The sequence below is a fragment of the Chiloscyllium punctatum genome, chromosome 36 (assembly GCF_047496795.1).
Source record: "Chiloscyllium punctatum isolate Juve2018m chromosome 36, sChiPun1.3, whole genome shotgun sequence".
Classification (NCBI taxonomy): domain Eukaryota; kingdom Metazoa; phylum Chordata; class Chondrichthyes; order Orectolobiformes; family Hemiscylliidae; genus Chiloscyllium; species Chiloscyllium punctatum.
The window spans coordinates 45,904,871-45,923,388 of record NC_092774.1 but is presented as its reverse complement, the minus strand read 5'-3'; the positions used below and the strand labels follow the sequence as shown (position 1 = coordinate 45,923,388).

General features: G+C 46.8%; 2 protein-coding genes across 2 annotated transcripts in view; one reads left to right on the top strand and one right to left on the bottom strand.

Moving 5' to 3' along the window:
- LOC140461018 (uncharacterized) overlaps positions 1–18,518 on the top strand; it is a 163,022-nt gene that overhangs the window by 132,693 nt on the left and 11,811 nt on the right. The gene's annotated exons all lie outside the window — the stretch shown is intronic.
- Positions 860–18,518, bottom strand: part of LOC140461020 (uncharacterized) — a 50,386-nt gene continuing 32,727 nt past the window's right edge. The window contains exon 2 of the mRNA XM_072555808.1: positions 860–5,498. Coding sequence (XP_072411909.1) covers positions 4,571–5,498 — 928 coding nt within the window. The 3' untranslated portion in view covers positions 860–4,570. The remainder of the gene's footprint in view (positions 5,499–18,518) is intronic.

The window sequence follows — 18,518 nt, the reverse complement described above, 5'->3', positions numbered from 1 at the left end:
CCAAACAGCATCCCACCCAGAGCCAGACTGTCCCTGTAATCCTGTACTTACTGCAGCTAAGCCACCTCGCTTGTACACAACAAGGCAATTTCGCCTGGCCAATCCACCGAACCTGTACATTTTTGGACTGTGGGTAGAAACTGGAGCACCCGGAGGAAACCCACGCAGAGAATGTGCAAACTCCACACAGATGGTCACCCAAAGCTGGAATCGAACCCAGTCCCCGGGCACTGTGAGGCAGCAGTGCTAAACACCATGCTGCCCCGAAGTTGGGTTTTAATTCATCCGACCAAAAGGGATAGCCTCCCATTTATCCAAATTTAACCCCATCTGCCAAATGTTGGCCCACTCACCTAACCACTCACTCACGGTGGCATAGTGGTTAGCACTGTTGCCTCACAGTGCCAGGAACCCCAGGTTCAATTCCCACCTCAAGGGTAAACGTAGGGGAATGGGTCTGGGTGGGTTGCGCTTCGCCAGGTAGGTGTGGACTTGTTGGGCTGAAGGGCCTGTTTCCACACTGGAAGTAATGTAATCTACCTATATCCACTTGGAAATTTTCTATTTCTCCCTTTCAACTTATGTTCCCACCTGATTCAGTGTCATCTGCAAATTTGACTATAGTGCATTCTATCCTTGCCTCGAAGTCATTAATAAAGATTTTAAATTAGAACCATTACAAGTTATAGTTGACCAACCAGAAAAAGACCTATTTCTCCTGACTACAGTCAGTTCTGATATACCGCATTAAAAATCACACAACACCAGGTTATAGTCCAACAGGTTTAATTGGAAGCAATAGCTTTCGGAGCACTGCTCCCTCAGCAGACAACCAGGTGAGGAAGCAGCAATGCTCCGAAAGCTAGTGTGCTTCCAATTAAACCTTTTGGATTATAACCTGATGTTGTGTGATTTTTAACTTTGTCCACCCCAGTCCAACACCGGCATCTCCAAATCATCACTGATCTACCGCGACAGTTAAGTTCTCGCCCAATCTTGTGTGTAAGAAAATTGTGCAATGGTCACCCGATTGACATGAATGGGGCCAGAATGGCGTTATAGCCGATAGAAGTGAGGAAAGTTCACGTTTTACAAATAACGGTCTAAATTCTTCAAACGCATTAAAGCCAATTTGCGTTGAAGGAACAGGTGTTACAGCAGAACTGACTGTACCTGCATTCCAGATTGCCAATCTTCGATTTAATATATTATCCCTAACCCCATGTGATCGGATTCTGAAATATTTTCTTGAGTGACTGACATTGCATCTCTACTGACCTATGGTTGATCCTCATTTGCCAATTCATTTTAGCCGGCTGTGACATCATGCCCAATTTCCCTCATTTAGGTTTAATATAGAACATAAGAGTCAGAGATGTACAGCACGGAAACAGACCCTTCGGTCCAACCTGTCCATGCCGACCAGATATCCCAACCCAATCTAGTTCCACCTGCGAGCACCCAGCCCATCTCCCTCTAAACCCTTCCTATTCATATACCCATCCAAATGCCTCTTAAATGTTGCAATTGTACCAGCCTCCACCACTTCCTCTAGCAGCTCATTCCATACCTGTACCACCCTCTATGTGAAAACGTTGCCCCTTAGGTCTCTTTTATATCTTTCCCCTCTCACCCTAAACCTATGCCCTCTACTTCTGAACTCCCCTACTCCAGGGAAAAGACTTTGCCTATTTATCCTAACCATGCCCCTCATAATTTTGTAAACCTCTATAAGGTCACCCCTCAGCCTCCGACGCTCCAGGGAAAACAGCCCCAGCCTGTTCAGCTTCTCCCTGTAGCTCAGATCCTCCAACCCTGACAACATCCTTGTAAATCTTTTCTGAACCCTTTCAAGTTTCGCAACATCCCTCTGATAGGAAGGAGACCAGAATTGCAAGCAATATGCCAACAGTGGCCTAACCAATGTCCTGTACAGCTGCAACATGACCTCCCAACTCCTGTACTCAATCCTCTGACCAATAAAGGAAGGGATATCAAACGCCTTCTTCACTATCCTATCTACCTGCGACTCCACTTTCAACAGCGCTGAGGAGGCCCTTTTGCCCTCGATATTGTGCCGACCTGTGAACTAATCTAAGCCCATCCCCCTATACTATCCCATCATCATCCATGTACTTATCCAAAGACTGATTAAATGCCCCTAATGTGGCTGAGTTAACTACATTGGCAGGCAGAGCATTCCATACCCTTACTCTGAACAGCATCCCACCCAGACCTCTACCCTAAGTCTGGAATCCCACATTCCCAATGGCTAATCCACCTAATCTGCACATTCCTAGACACTACTGTGCAATTTACCATGGCCAATCCATCTAACTGGCAAATCTTTCAATCCGTGTGTGGAAACCAGAGCACCCGGAGGAAACCCACGGGGAGAATATGCAAGCTCCACACAGACACTTACCCAAGCAGTGATAACCACTGAGCCGTCATGCCATCCGTAACCAAGCCATACTGAGGCATCATGCCACCCATACTGTGGCTTAATATGCTAGACTTATACCCGCACTCCTCTCCCTTGAATCAATGTGAAACTCAATCATATCAGGATCGTGGCTGCCCAGAGGGACACTCACTGAAATAGAAATAGAAACCCCACAGTGAGGACACAGGCCATTGCCCCAACAAGTCCACACCGATCCTCTGAAGGGTAACCCACCCAGACCTATTCTCCTGCTCCTATATTTCCCCTGACTAATGCACCTAGCCTCCACATCCCTGAATAACATGAGCAACGTAGCAGAGCCAATCCACCCTAACCTGCACATCTTTGGACTGTGGGAGGAAACCGGAGGACCCCGAGGAAACCCACGCAGACATGGAGAACGTGCAAACTCCAAACAGAGCGTCCCCTGAGGCTGGAATCGAACCGGGGTCCCTGGCGCTATGAGGCAGCAATGTTAACCACTGAGCTACTGGGCTGCTATGAGGCCATTGAATAATAGTGTTTCGCTGCACAATAGCAGCTCTGGCATAGCCTGCTCTCAACATTTGTTTTCCAGAATATGCTGACCCTCAACCACTCCATGGACTCATCTTCCACATTACCTTTGCCAAGCTGATCCTGCTAACCTTTACATAATTAAAACTACCATTGTCTCTTACTGATTACCACATTGTGCAGTCATGTGGCTGTTCGTTAACCTGTAAAAATCTACCACAAGTGACTTTTCGTCGTTTTTAATCTCAAAGTTATGAAGGCATTAGGGGTACTGCATCTTTAAGAGAGTTGAAAAGCTAGCAAGGACTTAGAGAAGCACACAAATGACTGGAAAATTTAAAATGTAACAGTTGGTCGAACTGCTAGCAGTGACTGGGTTGCTAGGAAACAGAAACAAATGCAAATTCGGCTAAGCAGTTTAAATTATGCCCCAAGATACCAAACTCCAATCACGTTTGAATTTAGTATTTTGACAATATGAAACGATCTGATGTTTTGGGGTCTGAATATCAGACATTTTGACCAGTTAGCCAGAATGGCAGAGAGAACTGCCAAGCCACGATAAATACAGGCTGCCCACTACTCTGAAAAGTACCTTGATCTATCAACAACCTATGGAACAGAAGTCCCTAAGAAGAAAGGAAGACAGAGGAAAATCTATAGAGCACACTAAGCAAGCTGACTGGTTTTGAAACTTGATTTTTTTTTGTAAATCGTAATTTTTTTTTCATCAGACCACACGGGAAGGTAAAAGTTAGTGTTTAGAGAAAAGAGTTGTTAATTAATTATTCTCCATTAGACTTAAAAAATATACAAAAAGTTGTTAATTTTTAAATAGTGCCTTTTGGGATAGCCCTTTGCCTCTTGAATTTACAGCACAGGTTGAAGTGTTTCTGAATTGCTGGTTCCTGTGTCGTAACCCTAACTCAAACTGATTCTACATCTTGATTTCCAGAACTAAGCTCATCTCTCTTGCTATGCAAGTTTTTTTTTTAAAACACTATTTTATCCAAAATACTAAACACTTGACGAGTTTTGAGAAGATTTGTAGCTCAGGTTGAGGTTCTGGATGTGGGTTTGCTCGCTGAGCTGGAAGGTTCATTTCCAGACGTTTCGTCACCCTACTAGGTACCATCTTCAGTGGGCCTCAGGTGAAGCAGTGTACATGATTCCTGCTTTCTATTTGGGTTTCTTTGGTTTGGTGTTATTTAGGACAAGCCAAACAGAGACACGCATGAGAATTCCTAGAAGCAATGGCATTCCAACCAGAACTCTGTCAACAAACACATCAAGTTAGACCCCATCTACCACCCCCTGAGAAAAAGAACAGGAAATGACGTCACCACAGGAAATGACGTCACCACAGGAAATGACATCACCAACACAAAGAAACCCAACCATATAAATAGAAAGCAGGAATCATGTACACTGCTTCACCTGAGGCCCACTGAAGATATTAACCCAGTTGGGTAGTGAAACATCTGGAACTGAACCTTGCAGCTCAGTGAGCAAACCTCCATCCAGAACTAAGGTTTAGTTTATTATCAACAGAAACACATAACAATGAACATTTGATGAGATTTAACAGGCAAGTCCAAATATTTGCAGTTACTTGTGAAGTCGCTGGTGTGTCAGCAAGTTGGACGAGTGAGTGAATCCCTTCCCACAGTGGGGGCAGGTGAACGGCCTCTCCCCGGTGTGAATTTGCTGGTGTCTCAGTAGAGTGAACGATTCAGCGAATCCCTTCCCACACTCGGAGCAGGTGAACGGCTTCTCCCCGGTGTGAACCCGCTGGTGTTTCCACAGGTTGGACGACTGAGTGAATCCCTTCCCGCACTTGGAGCAGACGAACGGCCTCTCCCCGCTGTGAGCTCGCTGGTGTTTAGTGAGGCCAGATGCTGTCTTGAAGGCAGTCCCGCAGTGAGAGCACGTGAACGGTCTCTCATCGGTGTGAACATGTTGATGGGATATTAGTTCCCCGGAACTTTTGTAGCACTTCCCACACTCTGTACATTTAAAAGGTCTCTCGTCGGTGTGAATTCGCTGGTGTTCCAACAAGTTGGATGAATTAGTGAAGCCCTTCCCACACTCAGTGCATGTGAATGGCCTCTCCCCGGTGTGCACTCGCTGGTGGATCAGCAGGCTGGAGAACTGAGTGAATCCCTTCCCACATTCAGAGCAGGTGAATGGTCTCTCGCCGGTGTGAATACGCTGGTGCGTCAGGAGATGGTACAACCGAGAGAATCCCTTCCCGCACTCGGAGCAGGCGAACGGCCGCTCCCCGGTGTGAACCCGCTGGTGTGAGAGCAGGGTGGATAACCGAGTGAATCCCTTCTGGCAGCTGGAGCAGGTGAATGGCCTCTCCCCAGTGTGACAGCGTTGATGGGTTTCCAGTTCAGAAGGGGATCGGAATCCCTTCCCGCAAACCTCACAGTTCCACGGTCTCTCACCGCTGGGTCTGCAATTGTGTCTTGAAAGGCCAGAAGACTGGCTGAAGCTTTCTCCACACGCAGAACATGTGAACAGCTTCTCCCCACTGCGAATGGTGCTGTCTCCTTCCATGGTCAAAACCCAATGATATTCAGGTTAGGAAACATCGGACGACGCCATCAGATCCTGAGGTGATGTTTCATCTCACTCCCTTGACCGCACATTCTTCCCTTGCACTGCTGATTTAAAACAGAACAGTGAGGCAGAACCCAAAAAAAAACACAGAGGCAGGTTGCGAAATTGAGGGTGAATTAGTCTGGTCAGTGGTGGGGCCAGCACACGGAAAACATGACCAAGGAATCTGCTGGACTATCATAAAAACCTAACCGATTGACAAGTGTCCTTAGGGAAGGGAAGCTGCCGTAGGTTAGAGTGGTGCTGGAAAAGCGCAGCAGGTCAGGCAACAACCGAGGAGCAGGAGAATCGACGTTTCGGGCAAAAGCCCTTCAGGAAGGACGCCCTTCCTGATGAAGGGCTTTTGCTCAAAGCGTCACTGTTCCGGCTCCTCGGATGCTGTGCTGTGCTTTTCCAGCACCACTTTAATCTCGACACTCATCTCCAGCATCTGCAGTACCCATTTCTGCTCAGACATTGGACCTGATAGAGGGCTGGGCCTTGACTGGAGATGAGGAAGTGGGAAAGGAAAACTGGAAAAGTGAAGGAGAGGGGAGTGAAAAACAGGGAGGGCAGGAGGATTTCAGGTCCCTACGGCCGAATGAAAGCTCTCGCCTCATACAAAGAATCTGCAACGGGGGGGGGGGATTACAGCTCGGTTATCAGTGGGCAAAAACTTAGCAGATGGACCTTAATGCAAGAAAGTGGAGGTTTTTGAAGGAAAAAGGCAGAGAGTTATTTGAAGGAGGACAAGGTTAGTGTACAGGGACAGTATGTAATCAGACCGAATGGACGTTTGGTCATTATTATGGGGAGAGAGGGAGGAAGGAGGAGGAGGTATATAAGTAGAAGTAGAATTAGTGGTCGTTCAATAACCAGAAACCTTGTAACAATTGAACAGGGTGAGGTTGCAACTGGAGAACAGTGTATACTTCCAGTCTCTGTATTTTAAGGGCAGCTATTCCTGAGATAAACAAGATCAGCTAAGCAGGTTCAGCCCGTATTCATTTTAACTGAGAAGAATGAGGGGCGATCTTATTGAATCATGAAAGATTGTGAGCAGGGTTGATGTTGAGATGATGTTTCCACAAGTAGAATAAACCGGCAAAGTCTTTTCCCCTGGGGTCGGGGGAGTCCAGAACTAGAGGGGCATGGGTTTAGGGTGAGAGGGGAAAGATATAAAAGGGACCTAAGGGGCAACTTTTTCACACAGAGGGTGGTACGTGTATGGAATGAGCTGCCAGAGGATGTGGTGGAGGCTGGTACAATTGTAACATTTAAGAGGCATTTGGATGGGTATATGAATAGGAAGGGTTTGGAGGGATATGGGCTGGGTGCTGGCAGGTGGGACTAGATTGGGGTGGGATATCTGGTCGACATGGATGGGTTGGACCGAAGGATCTGTTTCCATTCTGTACGTCTCTATGACTCTAAGTGATGGAATCTTGAACTAGGGGACAGACTTACAGAATAAGGGAACACTCATTTAAAACTGAGGTCCAAAGGGATTTCTTCTCTGAAGAAGAAATGGCAGCGGTTTCCTTTCCGGAAGGACATTAGTGAGTCAGATGGGATTTTCCAATTATCACCAATAGATTCAAAGTCATCATTAGACTCTTAATTCCAGATTTTTATCAAATTCAAATTCCAACATCTACCATGGCAGGATTCAAACACAGGGCCCCAGAACGTTACCTGGTCCAGTAATAATATTCTAGGCCATCGCCTCGCCCTATGACTGGTATTCTGTAACCCAGAGAGTTGTGAAGCAAAGAACACAAGAGTATTTAAAGATGAGGCAGATCGATTTTTGAAACATTGAAGAGTTGAGGGCTACGCAGAGGTGCAGCGGGGGGGACATGGTGGCTCAGCGGGTAGCGCTGCTGCCTCACAGCGCCAAGAACCCGGGTTCGATTCCCGCCTCGGGTCCCTGGAGTTGCACATTCTCCCTGCGTCTGCGTGGGTTTCCTCCCACAGTCCAAAAATGTGCAGGTCAGGGTGAACTGGCCATGCTAAATTGGCCCATAGTGTCCAAGCGGAGGAGCCATGGGAAATGCAGGAATAGGGTAAGGAGGTGGGTCTGGGTGGGATGCACTTCGGAAGGTCAGTATGGACTTGACAGGCCCTACGGATTCACTGCAGGAATTCTACGAAGAGGAGTTGGCGACCTGCAACACATCAGCCACAAACTTACCGAATGGCAGAGAATGCTTGAGGGGTCGAATGACCTACACCTATTTCTGACAGTCACAGAGCACGGAAACAAACCCTACAGCCTAACATGCCGAACATAATCCCAAACCAAACTAGTCCCACTTGCCTGCTCCTGGCCCATATCCCTCCAAACCTTTCCTTTCCTATTCATGTATTTACACAAAAGTCTTTTAAATGTTGGAATTACAGAGGAACCTCGATTATCTGAAGGTGATGGGCGGAAACTATTTTGTTCAGATAATTGATTATTCGGTTAATCGATTCAATGCCTTTCCTCTGGGGCTCGGAGTTTTCTGCTCCCCGTTCAGAAGACTAGCAGCAGCGCAATGCAACGAGCCCTCACCCGCCCCCAACACCCCGCCCCCACCCCCATCCAACACCCCCCACCCCCATTCACCTCCACCCCCAGTGCGACACCCATCCGCCCCCACCCCCCTCTCCGGGGCAGCCGGGCTGGACACCAATAACAAGACTTCTGCTGCTGCTGCTGCCGTCGCCTTTTGGGGGAGTGAATCTCCAAATACCGCTCACGCACACACGACACAGACACACACACACACACATACAGACACACACATACACATACACACACATATACACACACACCCTCACATGCACACACAGACACACACATATACACACACTCTCAGACACTCACACCACACACAGACACTCACACACAGACACATACACACACCACACTCACAGACACATACACACACCTGCCCTGTACAGTACAATGTGAGAGAGACTATCTGGGGAAGGGGGGGTGTTAGGGTGCTAGCCTGTGTAGAACTCCAGGGAAAATGTGGGGCGGAGAGAGGGAAAGGGCAGGAGGTCAGTCACTTTGAGATGGTGCCTGCGTTCCCATCAGTCCTGGACTGTTCTCGGCAGCACCTTTAATCACTGTAAACAAAAGAGGTGATCAGTGTTGGACACACATCTCTCGGGACCTCGAGATCTCCTTCGGATAATCCGATTTTCAGATAATTGGTATTCAGATAGTCGAGGTTCCCCTGTATATCTACATCCACCACTTCCTCTGCAAGTTGCACACCCAAACCACCCTCTGTGTAAAAATATTTGCCCATTTCTTATTAAAACCCCTCCCCTCTCACCTTAAAACTGTGCCCCCCCCCCCATGTCTTGAAATCCCCCATCCTTTGGAAATGACAATTTCCACTAATTTTATCTGTACCTGTCTTATTTTACAAACTTCTATCAGGTCACCTCTCAACCTCCAGTGAAAAAAAAATCCCAGCGTTTCTTTCGAACCCAAATCTTCCGCACCCGGCGTTATCCCGGTAAATCTCTTCTGAACCCTCTTCCGCTTGTTAATCTCCTTCCTAGAATTGCACGACCAAAACTGGACACAATATCCCAGAAGAGGCCTCCCCAATGTCCTGCACAACCTCAACCTGATTCCCAACTCCTCAAATGACTGAGCAATGAAGGCCAGCGCAGCAAACGTCTTTTTCACCACCCTGTCCAGATGTAACGCAAGCTTCAAAGAATTGAAAACCTGCACCGCTAGATCCCCCTGTTCTACCAAACCACTCAAGGCTCTACCGTGAACTGTATGAGCTCCTTGTTTGTGACACCAACATCCAATACCTTGTATTTATCCAAACTGATCTGCTGTTTTTCAGCCCATTGACCAATTTGATCACGATCCCTTCTTCACTGTCTCCTGTGCCACCGATTCTGGTGTCGTCCACAAAACTACTAACTCTGCCTTCTATATTCTTCTCCGAATCGTTTATCGGAATGAGAAACGAAGGAGGACCCAGAACCACCCCACTGTCGAACACCACTGGTGACAGGCTTCCCATCTGAAAAGCAACCCTCGACCATCACTCGGCCGCCTGCCGTGAAGCCAATTATGGTTCCAATTGGTAAACACACCCTGAACCCCACGTGACTCAAATTTACTAATTGCAGTGGTCTCCCATATGGCACCTTGACAAAGGCTTTACTAAAGTCCAAGTAAACAACATCTACTGCTCTGCCTTCAATCGTAGAGTCATAGAGATGTACAGCACGTAAACTGACCCTTCGGTCCAACCCGTCCAGATATCCCAACCCAATCTAGTCCCACCTGCCAGCACCCGGCCCATATCCCTCCAAACCCTTCCTATTCATATACCCATCCAAATGCCTCTTAAATGGTGCAATTGTACCAGCCTCCACCACATCCTCTGGCAGCTCATTCCATACCCGTACCACCCTCTGTGTGAAAAAGTTGTCCCTTAGGTCTCTTTTATATCTTTCCCCTCTGACTCCTCTAGTTCTGGACTCCCTCACCCCAGGGAAGAGACTTTGCCTATTTACCCTATCCGTGCCCCTCTTAATTTTGTAAACCTCGGTAAGGTCACCCCTCAGCCTCCAACACTCCAGCAAAAACAGCCCTAGTCTATTCAACCTCTCCCTATAATGCAAACCCTCCAACCCTGGCAACATCCTTGTAAATCTTTTCTGAACCTTTCAAGTTTCACGTTATCCTTCCGATAGGAAGGAGACCAGAACTGCACGCAATATTCCAACAGTGGCCTAACCAAAGTCCTGTACAGCCAGAACATGACCTCCCAACTCCAGTACTCAATACTCTGACCAATAAAGGAATGCATACCAAACACCTTCTTTATTATCCTATCTCCTGTTTAGATTAGATTAGATTCCCTACAGTGTGGAAACAGGCCCTTCGGCCCAGCAAGTCCACACCGACCCACCCAGACCCATTTCCCTCTGACTAATGCACCTAACACTACGGGCAATTTAGCATGGCCAATTCACCCTGACCCGCACATCTTTGGACTGTGGGAGGAAACCGAAGCACCCAGAGGAAACCCACGCAGACACGGGGGGAGAACATGCAAACTCCACACAGACAGTTGCCTGAAGGCGGGAATTGAACCCGGGTCCCTGGCACCGTGAGACAGCAGTGCTAACCACTGAGCCGCCCTACCTGCAACTCTTTTTGGTAACTTCCTCAAAAAAACTCAATCAAGTTTGAAAGACACAATCTTCATTGCACAAAACCATGCTGACTAGCCCTAATCAATTTTTGCCTCTCTAAAAGTCCATAAACCCTATCTTTTATAATCATCTCCAAACATTTACCCACAACCGAAAGCAGACGCACAGGTCTACATTTCCCCAGTTTCTCCTTCCAACCTTTCTTAAACAAGAGTACAACATTAGCCACCCTCCAGTCATCAGGCACCTCACCCAGAGTTATTAATGATGCAAATATTTCTGCATGGGCTCTCGCAATTACTTCCCTTAACACACTGGGTTATAAAAGAGTCATAGAGATGTACAGCATGGAAACAGACCCTTCGGTCCAACCCGTCCAGATATCCCAACCCAATCTAGTCCCACCTGCCAGCACCCGGCCCAAATTCCTCCAAACCCTTCCTATTCATATACCCATCCAAATGCCTCTTAAATGTTGTAATTGTACCAGCCTCTACCACATCCTCTGGCAGCTCATTCCATACACATACCACCCTCTGAGTGAAAAGGTTGCCCCTTAGGTCTCTTTTATATCCTTCCCCTCTCACCCTAAACCTATGCCCTCTAGTACTGGATTCCCTGACCCCAGGGGAAAGACTTTGCCTATTTATCCTATCCGTGCCCATCATACTTTTGTAAACCTCTATAAGGTCACCCCTCAGCCTCCGACGCTCCAGGGAAAACAGCCCCAGCCTGTTCAGCCTCTCCCTATAGCTCAAATCCTCCAACCCTGACAACATCCTTGTAAATCTTTTCGGAACCCTTTCAAGTTTCACAACATCTTTCCGATAGGAAGGAGACCAGAATTGCACGCAATATTCCAAAAGTGGCCTAACCAATGTCCTGTACAGCCGCAACATGACCTCCCAACTCCTGTACTCAATCCTCTGACCAATAAAGGAAGGGATATCAAACGCCTTCTTCACTATCCTATCTACCTGCGACTCCACTTTCAAGGAGCTATGAACCTGCACTCCAAGGTCTCGTTGTTCAGCATCAGGTCCCAGAGACTTATCCACCTTTATACTCTCTACGGCCTCCCAAACCTCCTCCTCTGTAATGTCTTTGAAAGATCGAAATTTATTTCTCTGCATTCTTTAGTCTCTCCTTTTTTCTCCACAGTAAAAACTGATGGAAAATATTCATTTAATATCTCTCCCATCTCCTGGGGCTTACACAAAGGACAACCTCCTTGATCTTTAAGAGGCTCTACCCTCTCTCTCTCTCTCTACTTACCCTCGTGCTCTTAATGTATTTGGTCGAATCTCTTTGAATTATCCTTAATGTGATCTGCCAATGCTATCTCATGGTTCTATTTTCACCCCCCCCCCAACACTAAGAAGGACCAGGGTCACCATTTCCCCTCTTCCCTCCCCCCCACCCCCCCACCCCCCCACCCCAAGTCACACACCATCCCAACTTGTGTAACAAACAGTCCTGGACGAGCAGGTATTTCTTCCATTGAAATCCAGGTCGTTTTTTTTCTATAACGTGATGGCTGTATTCTTGTGCGACCCCGCATTATAGAAACATCACACTTCAGCAACAGCACTTAAAGTATTGGCAATGTAATCGCATTATCGCCAACACGCGTTTCAAACGTCTGCACTTCCCCAACTCACCAATCGCGTAACAGCGAATCCACGAGGTGCACATTATAACAGAATAACCTGTACTAGGAAGACTTCAGCTGTCCCCAGTAAAAACTAAACTCCCTTTCCACTGACATCATTCCTATCCCTGGTAAGTGTCTTGACACTGAACTGGACTGTTCACAACCGTGGTGACATATTTTACCCCAAGATAAGTTTCAACTCACATCCAAAACTCTGCTGCCGGTGTGCTTACCCACACCATGTCCTGTTCACCGATCACCCTCTGGTCACTGACCGAGAAAGACTCGGGGTTAAAAACATACATTGTAAATTTCTCGTCTTTCTGTTCAAATTGTTCTCGGAGAGTTCTCCCTATCTCTGTAACACCCTCCAGCCTCACAGCCCTCCCTCCCTCAGTAACCTCCTCCAGCTTCATAAATCTCCACGATATTTACTCTCCTCTAATTCCATCCTGTGAGCATGCCCGATGTTTATTTCTCCACCTGCTGGTCGTACCTTCCTGAGCCCTGGCCTCCAGCCTCCAAATTTCGTCCTGAACTGCGCCGCCTCTCTATGTCACTTCCTTCCTGAAGATACTACCTAACATCACGTGTCATCAACGCTAATAGAACATAGAAATGTACAGCACAGAACAGGCCCTTCAGCCGACGATGTTGTGCCAAGGATTAATATATCTGACCTGCTTGTAATATTCTGTCTCATAGAGTCCCAGAGGTCTACAGAACAGAAAAAGGTCATCAAGTCTGCACCTAAAAAACAACTGTCTAACCGTTCTGATCCTATTTCCAAGGCTTGGCCCAGAACCTTGTATCTTGGCATTACAAATGAGCATCTAAGTATTCCTAAAGGTTATAAGGGTTTCTGTCTACCACCCTAACAGGCAGTGAGTTCCAGTGCAATTGGTAGTGCGTGATGACATTACACACAGGGACACAGTCCGTGTGGGTCTATGCAAACCAGAGGTTACCACACATTGTGAAGGATGGGAGGGTCCCTGAGAGTAATGGGGCAGAACAGTTTTACCAAGAATAGTTCAAGGGAGGAGGGATTTTAGTTGCGAGGTTCGGGTTATTTTTTATACTACAATCTGTTCTGGTGTGACACGATAGTTCTGTTCCCGTGCAACCCAGTGCTATAAGAAAATCATGATATAGTAGCACCATTTAAACCAACAGGACAGGAAACACAATATAACCAATACCGGTAAGGAAAGTCAACGTTCTACAAGTAACGGTCTAGATTCTTCAATCGCATTATAGTCAGTTCACTTTGAAGAACTGCGCGTTATAGCTGAACCCTGTATTCATTCATGGGGCAGGGGTGTTTGCTGGTTGTGCGAGCATTTACTACCCATCTCAAACAGTTCTTCAGAAAATGGTGGAGAGTTGCCTTCTTCAATGGTTGCAGTCTGTGGTGCCTGTTAGGAAGGGTGCTCTATGACTGTGACCCAGTGCCAGTGAAGGTGCAGTGATATACTTCAAGTCATGATGATGTATGGCTTGGAGTGCGAGTTACAGATGGTGATTTTTTTTTAAAAGATTAGATTCCCTACAGTATGCAAACAGGCCCTTCAACCCTCCAAAGAGTAACCCACCCAGACCCATTTCCCTCTGACGAATGCACCCAACACTATGGGCAATTTAGCATGGCCAATTCACCTTGACCTGCACATCTTTGGACTGTGGGAGGAAACCGGAGCACCCGGAGGAAACCCGCGCAGACACGGGGAGAACGTGCAAACTCCACACAGACAGTCGCCTGAGGCTGGAATCGAACCTGGGACCCTCGTGCCGTGAGGCAGCAGTGCTCACCACTGAGCCGCCGTGCTGCCAATTTTAAAATAGATCAACAGATTTATGTTCTCACGGACTTGCTGCCCTTGTCATTTTACCCGGCAGAGGACTGAGTTTGGAAAATGCTGTTGAAAGACTTTGGGTAAGTTACTGCAGTACAGTCGATGGTGCACATCGGAAATAGCTGGCTACAAGAGATGGACTCTCCTTCCCAACCTCTCCCCCTCACCTGAGGCATGGTGAGCTTCAGTTTAAACCAGCACCAGTCATCTCTCTTTGATGAGAAAGCAGCTGCCTGGTCTAGCAGGACAATGGTGACTTTACTTCTGACACAGAGATGCTGCTGTGCCTTGGGGGTGGAGAGACTGAATGTTGTAGGCGGTGGATGGGATCCCATTTCGGCACAGTGCTTTGTCCTGGGTGACGTTCACTTTCTTTAATATTGTTTGGAGCTGCACTGAAGGAAGGACGTGGAGAGTGTTCCAACGCAATCGGACTTGGGTACCTTATAAATAGGAAGCAGACACTGGGGAGTCAGGTCTTTGGAGAAACCGATCATTCTCTTCGTAGCAAAGGAAACTGACAGGAGAAACAGAAACAGAAAGTTGCTGGAAAAGCACAGCAGGCCTGTGAAGAGAAACCAAAGTGAACATTTCGGGTCCTGTGAGGAAGTGACACTGGACCCAAAACATTAACTTTGATTTCTCTGCACAGACCTGCTGAGCTTTTCCAGAAACTTTCTGTGTTAGTTTCTGATTTACAGCATCCGCAGTTCTTTTGGTTTTTAAATTGAGAGGAGATTTGATGGAGGTGTTGATCGTAAACCTACATTCGGAGGATAAAACCTACTTTCGTCAGCTGATAGTAAAAGGATAACAGGCCACACATTTAAGATTTGGGGAAAGTCTACAGAGAGAGTGCAGAGATTGAAGGCAGAAATTTTATGCAACAACTGGGAACGAGCTGGCATTCAATACTCACACACAAAGGTCGGTATTATCCAGGTCCTAATCAATTAAATAATTCTGTCAGAATTTGATGGTGCGCGTGCATGTACTTTGAGGTTCCCATCTATAAATTCACCTGCAATGTCTGTAAAACAAGTTCACAAAATGCATCCTGTCAGTCTGGGATAGAAAATGACACCATCTCCTTCCCCTGGTTGAGGATGACCATGCACTCTCCCTGCTGCATGGTGCATGTACAGCTTGGAAACTGATCCTTCGGTCTAACTCGTCCATGCCAACCAGATATCCTAAATTAATCTTGTCCCATTTGCCAGCACTTGACCCATATCCCTCTGAACCCTTCCAATTCATACACCCATCCAGATGCCTTCGAAATATTGTAATTGTACCAGCCTCCACCACATCCTCTGGCAGCTCATTCCATAGACGTACTACCCTCTATGTAAAAATAGTTGCCCTTTAGGTCCTTTTTAAATCTTTCTCCTCTCTTGATTTTTATGTGGATCATGAATTTCTGCCCTGGAGCTTCATGTGACTGAACAGAGTCTCAGATCCTCTGACACATATAAGGCAGGATGTCCCAGGAGTTAGTGGATATGTTTCTTTTTTGTTTAACCTGTATCTCTGCTCTGCCTCATCAACAAGACATTGGGTATGAAGGGCTGATGCAGCCTGATGGACAAGTTGTCTCCATCCAGAACAATGGGCAGCAAGCTCCGCCCATTCATTCCAAACATTGCCCCCTACAAAGATGGCGGCCGCACGGACGCCCACTGCCCCCAATAAAGATGGCGTCCGTCACCCCGGTGCCTACCTTCGTCGAACGCCTCCAGTCAACGACTCGCCCTCACTCCCCCGTCAGTCGGCCACCGATAACTTCTTTTTCGGGCTTGCGGTTGACACAGGACATTCACGAGGCCTCCCCACCACGGCCGCCGTATCCATCGCTGGCTCCGCCCCGCCTCATTCTCACCGTTTGCGGACTGGAGACAAACAAGACGTCCGCCGTTAACGGGTCCGCGCATGCTCCGTACGCCGACCGGGACCGCGCCTGCGCACTGATCTCCTGTTTGTGGACTAGCAACAGTCGCTGTTGGGAATTCTGAGCCTCAGTGCAGACTGAGAGAAGGAGCAATGCACACTGACAACAACAGCAATAATAATATGGTCAAAATTCCCTGCGACAATTGACATGAGCTTTAACATTCCTCACAGTCTGGGCATATGCATTCAGTAATGGCTTGAACACACTTCTCTAACTTCCCATGCAATGAAAAATGGGAAAGTACCAACATAACTCGAAGTGTGTTCAATGGTTCATTCGTTGTGGACGGAAGAGAAACCAATGTAGTATTTGGATACCTTTACCGTAGATTTTCCTCTTTCTGAGGAAACACTTGCACATTTGTGGTGTTCTGAAACAACAGATGGACACAATGTGAACCTGAGGATGGTGATTCCACAGGATTTATTAAGCGGCTGCCTCAAGTTTTGATTTTCCCATTTCAGTGTTCTAAAGGGGTCAACTCCTTCCAAAGTACATTCCTAACACTCATCTTCTTCTGCCAGCATGTCCCCATGCAATTGCAGGTGTAAGACTCACCCTGTTATCATCTTCTTTTCTCAAGGTCCCAAATACTCCATCCAAATGAAGCAGTGGTTCACTGCTCAAAATGTATTCTGATCCATATTGAGGACACCAAACACAGACTGGGTGACTGCACGCAGACCAATTCCACTTAGCAAACAAGACCCCAACTTCCCTATCTCACTTCATAGATGCTGCCTGATCTCGCTGACCTTTTACAGCACTTCCTTCTTTAATTTCAGGTATCCACAATCTGCAATGCTTTACATTCATTCAGCAGATAGAAGTCGTACAGCATGGAAACAGACCCTTCCGTCCAACTCATCCATGCTGACCTGATTCCCTAAACTGAACTAGTGCCATTTGCCAGCACTTGACCCAAATCCCTGTAAATGTTTCCTATTCATGTACCCATCCAAATGTTGTAACTGGACCCACCTCTACCACTTTCTCTAGCAGCTCATTCCATACACGCACCACCCTCTGTGTGAAAAAGTTGTCCCTCAGGTCCCTTTTAAATCTTTCCCCTCTCACCTTAAACCTATGCCCTCTAGTTTTGGACTCCCCTAACCTGGGGAAAAGACCTTGACTATTCACCTTATCTGTGTCCCTCATGATTTTGAATTTAATTCAATTAGCTTTGTCATTAAATGAGTAGTGAAAAATTTACAAGTCACCACATTATGGTACCATCGTAGATATAAAAGTACCTCCATACAGATTCTTAAGAACAAACTCTTCAGCAAAAACAATCAAACAAAGTAAAATAAAAAGCCTAACATTACAGATCATAAGAACGAGTCAGAAAAATAAAGAACTACAAAAATTCAGAATAACCATCATTCTAATCCAGTCTATGCAGGAATCTAGCCTCCAGTAAATGAAAGGGAGACCTCCACTGCTTCACCGCCTCTGCAAGGTTATCCCTTTGCCTCCAACATTCCAGGGAAAATAGCCCCTGCCTATCCAGCCTCTCGTTATAATTCAAACCCTCCAGTTCCAGTAAATCCTTGTCCATGGTTCCTGCACCATTTCCAGTTTAGCAACATCCTTGCCAGAACAAGGGAATTAGAATTGTACTCAGTATTCGAAATGTGTTCTCACTAACATATTGCATATGAATGTAAGTTTGCTCGCTGAGCTGCAAGGTTCATTTCCAGCCATTTTGTTAACCTATAGGTAACATCTTCAGTGGGCCTCAGGCAAAGCAATGCTGAGACTTCCTGCTTTCTATTGATATGTTTGGGTTTCTTTGGGTCAGTGATGTCATTTCCTGTGGTGAAGTCACTTCCTGTTCCTTTTCTCAGGGGATAGTAGTTGGGGGTCTAACTCGATGTGTTTGTTCATAGAGTTCCGGTTAGAATGCCATGCTTCTAGGAATTCTCGTGCGTGCCTCTGTTTGGCTTGTCCAAGGATGGATGTGTTGTCCCAGTCGAAATGGTGTCCTTCCTCATCCGTATGTGATAAGACTTAGATATTGGGAAAGAAAGTCATGTGTCTAAATTTGCCGATGGCGCGATACAGCTGGCATTTTAAGAAAGTATGTTCAGAAGCTTTGAAAGTACTAAATGAGAGAGAGAGATAGACAGACAGACACTGCTAAGGGTAAGAGAAAGCTGTGGTTATGGTGAATGCACCACTAGGTGGCAGCAATGGTGCACAGGCACAAACACAGCATGGTCACAAAAAGGTTGTTGTTGTTGTGTTGCCACAGTCTTACCAGACCTTAGGGGCTGCTCTCTCATTAGAGAGAGAAGC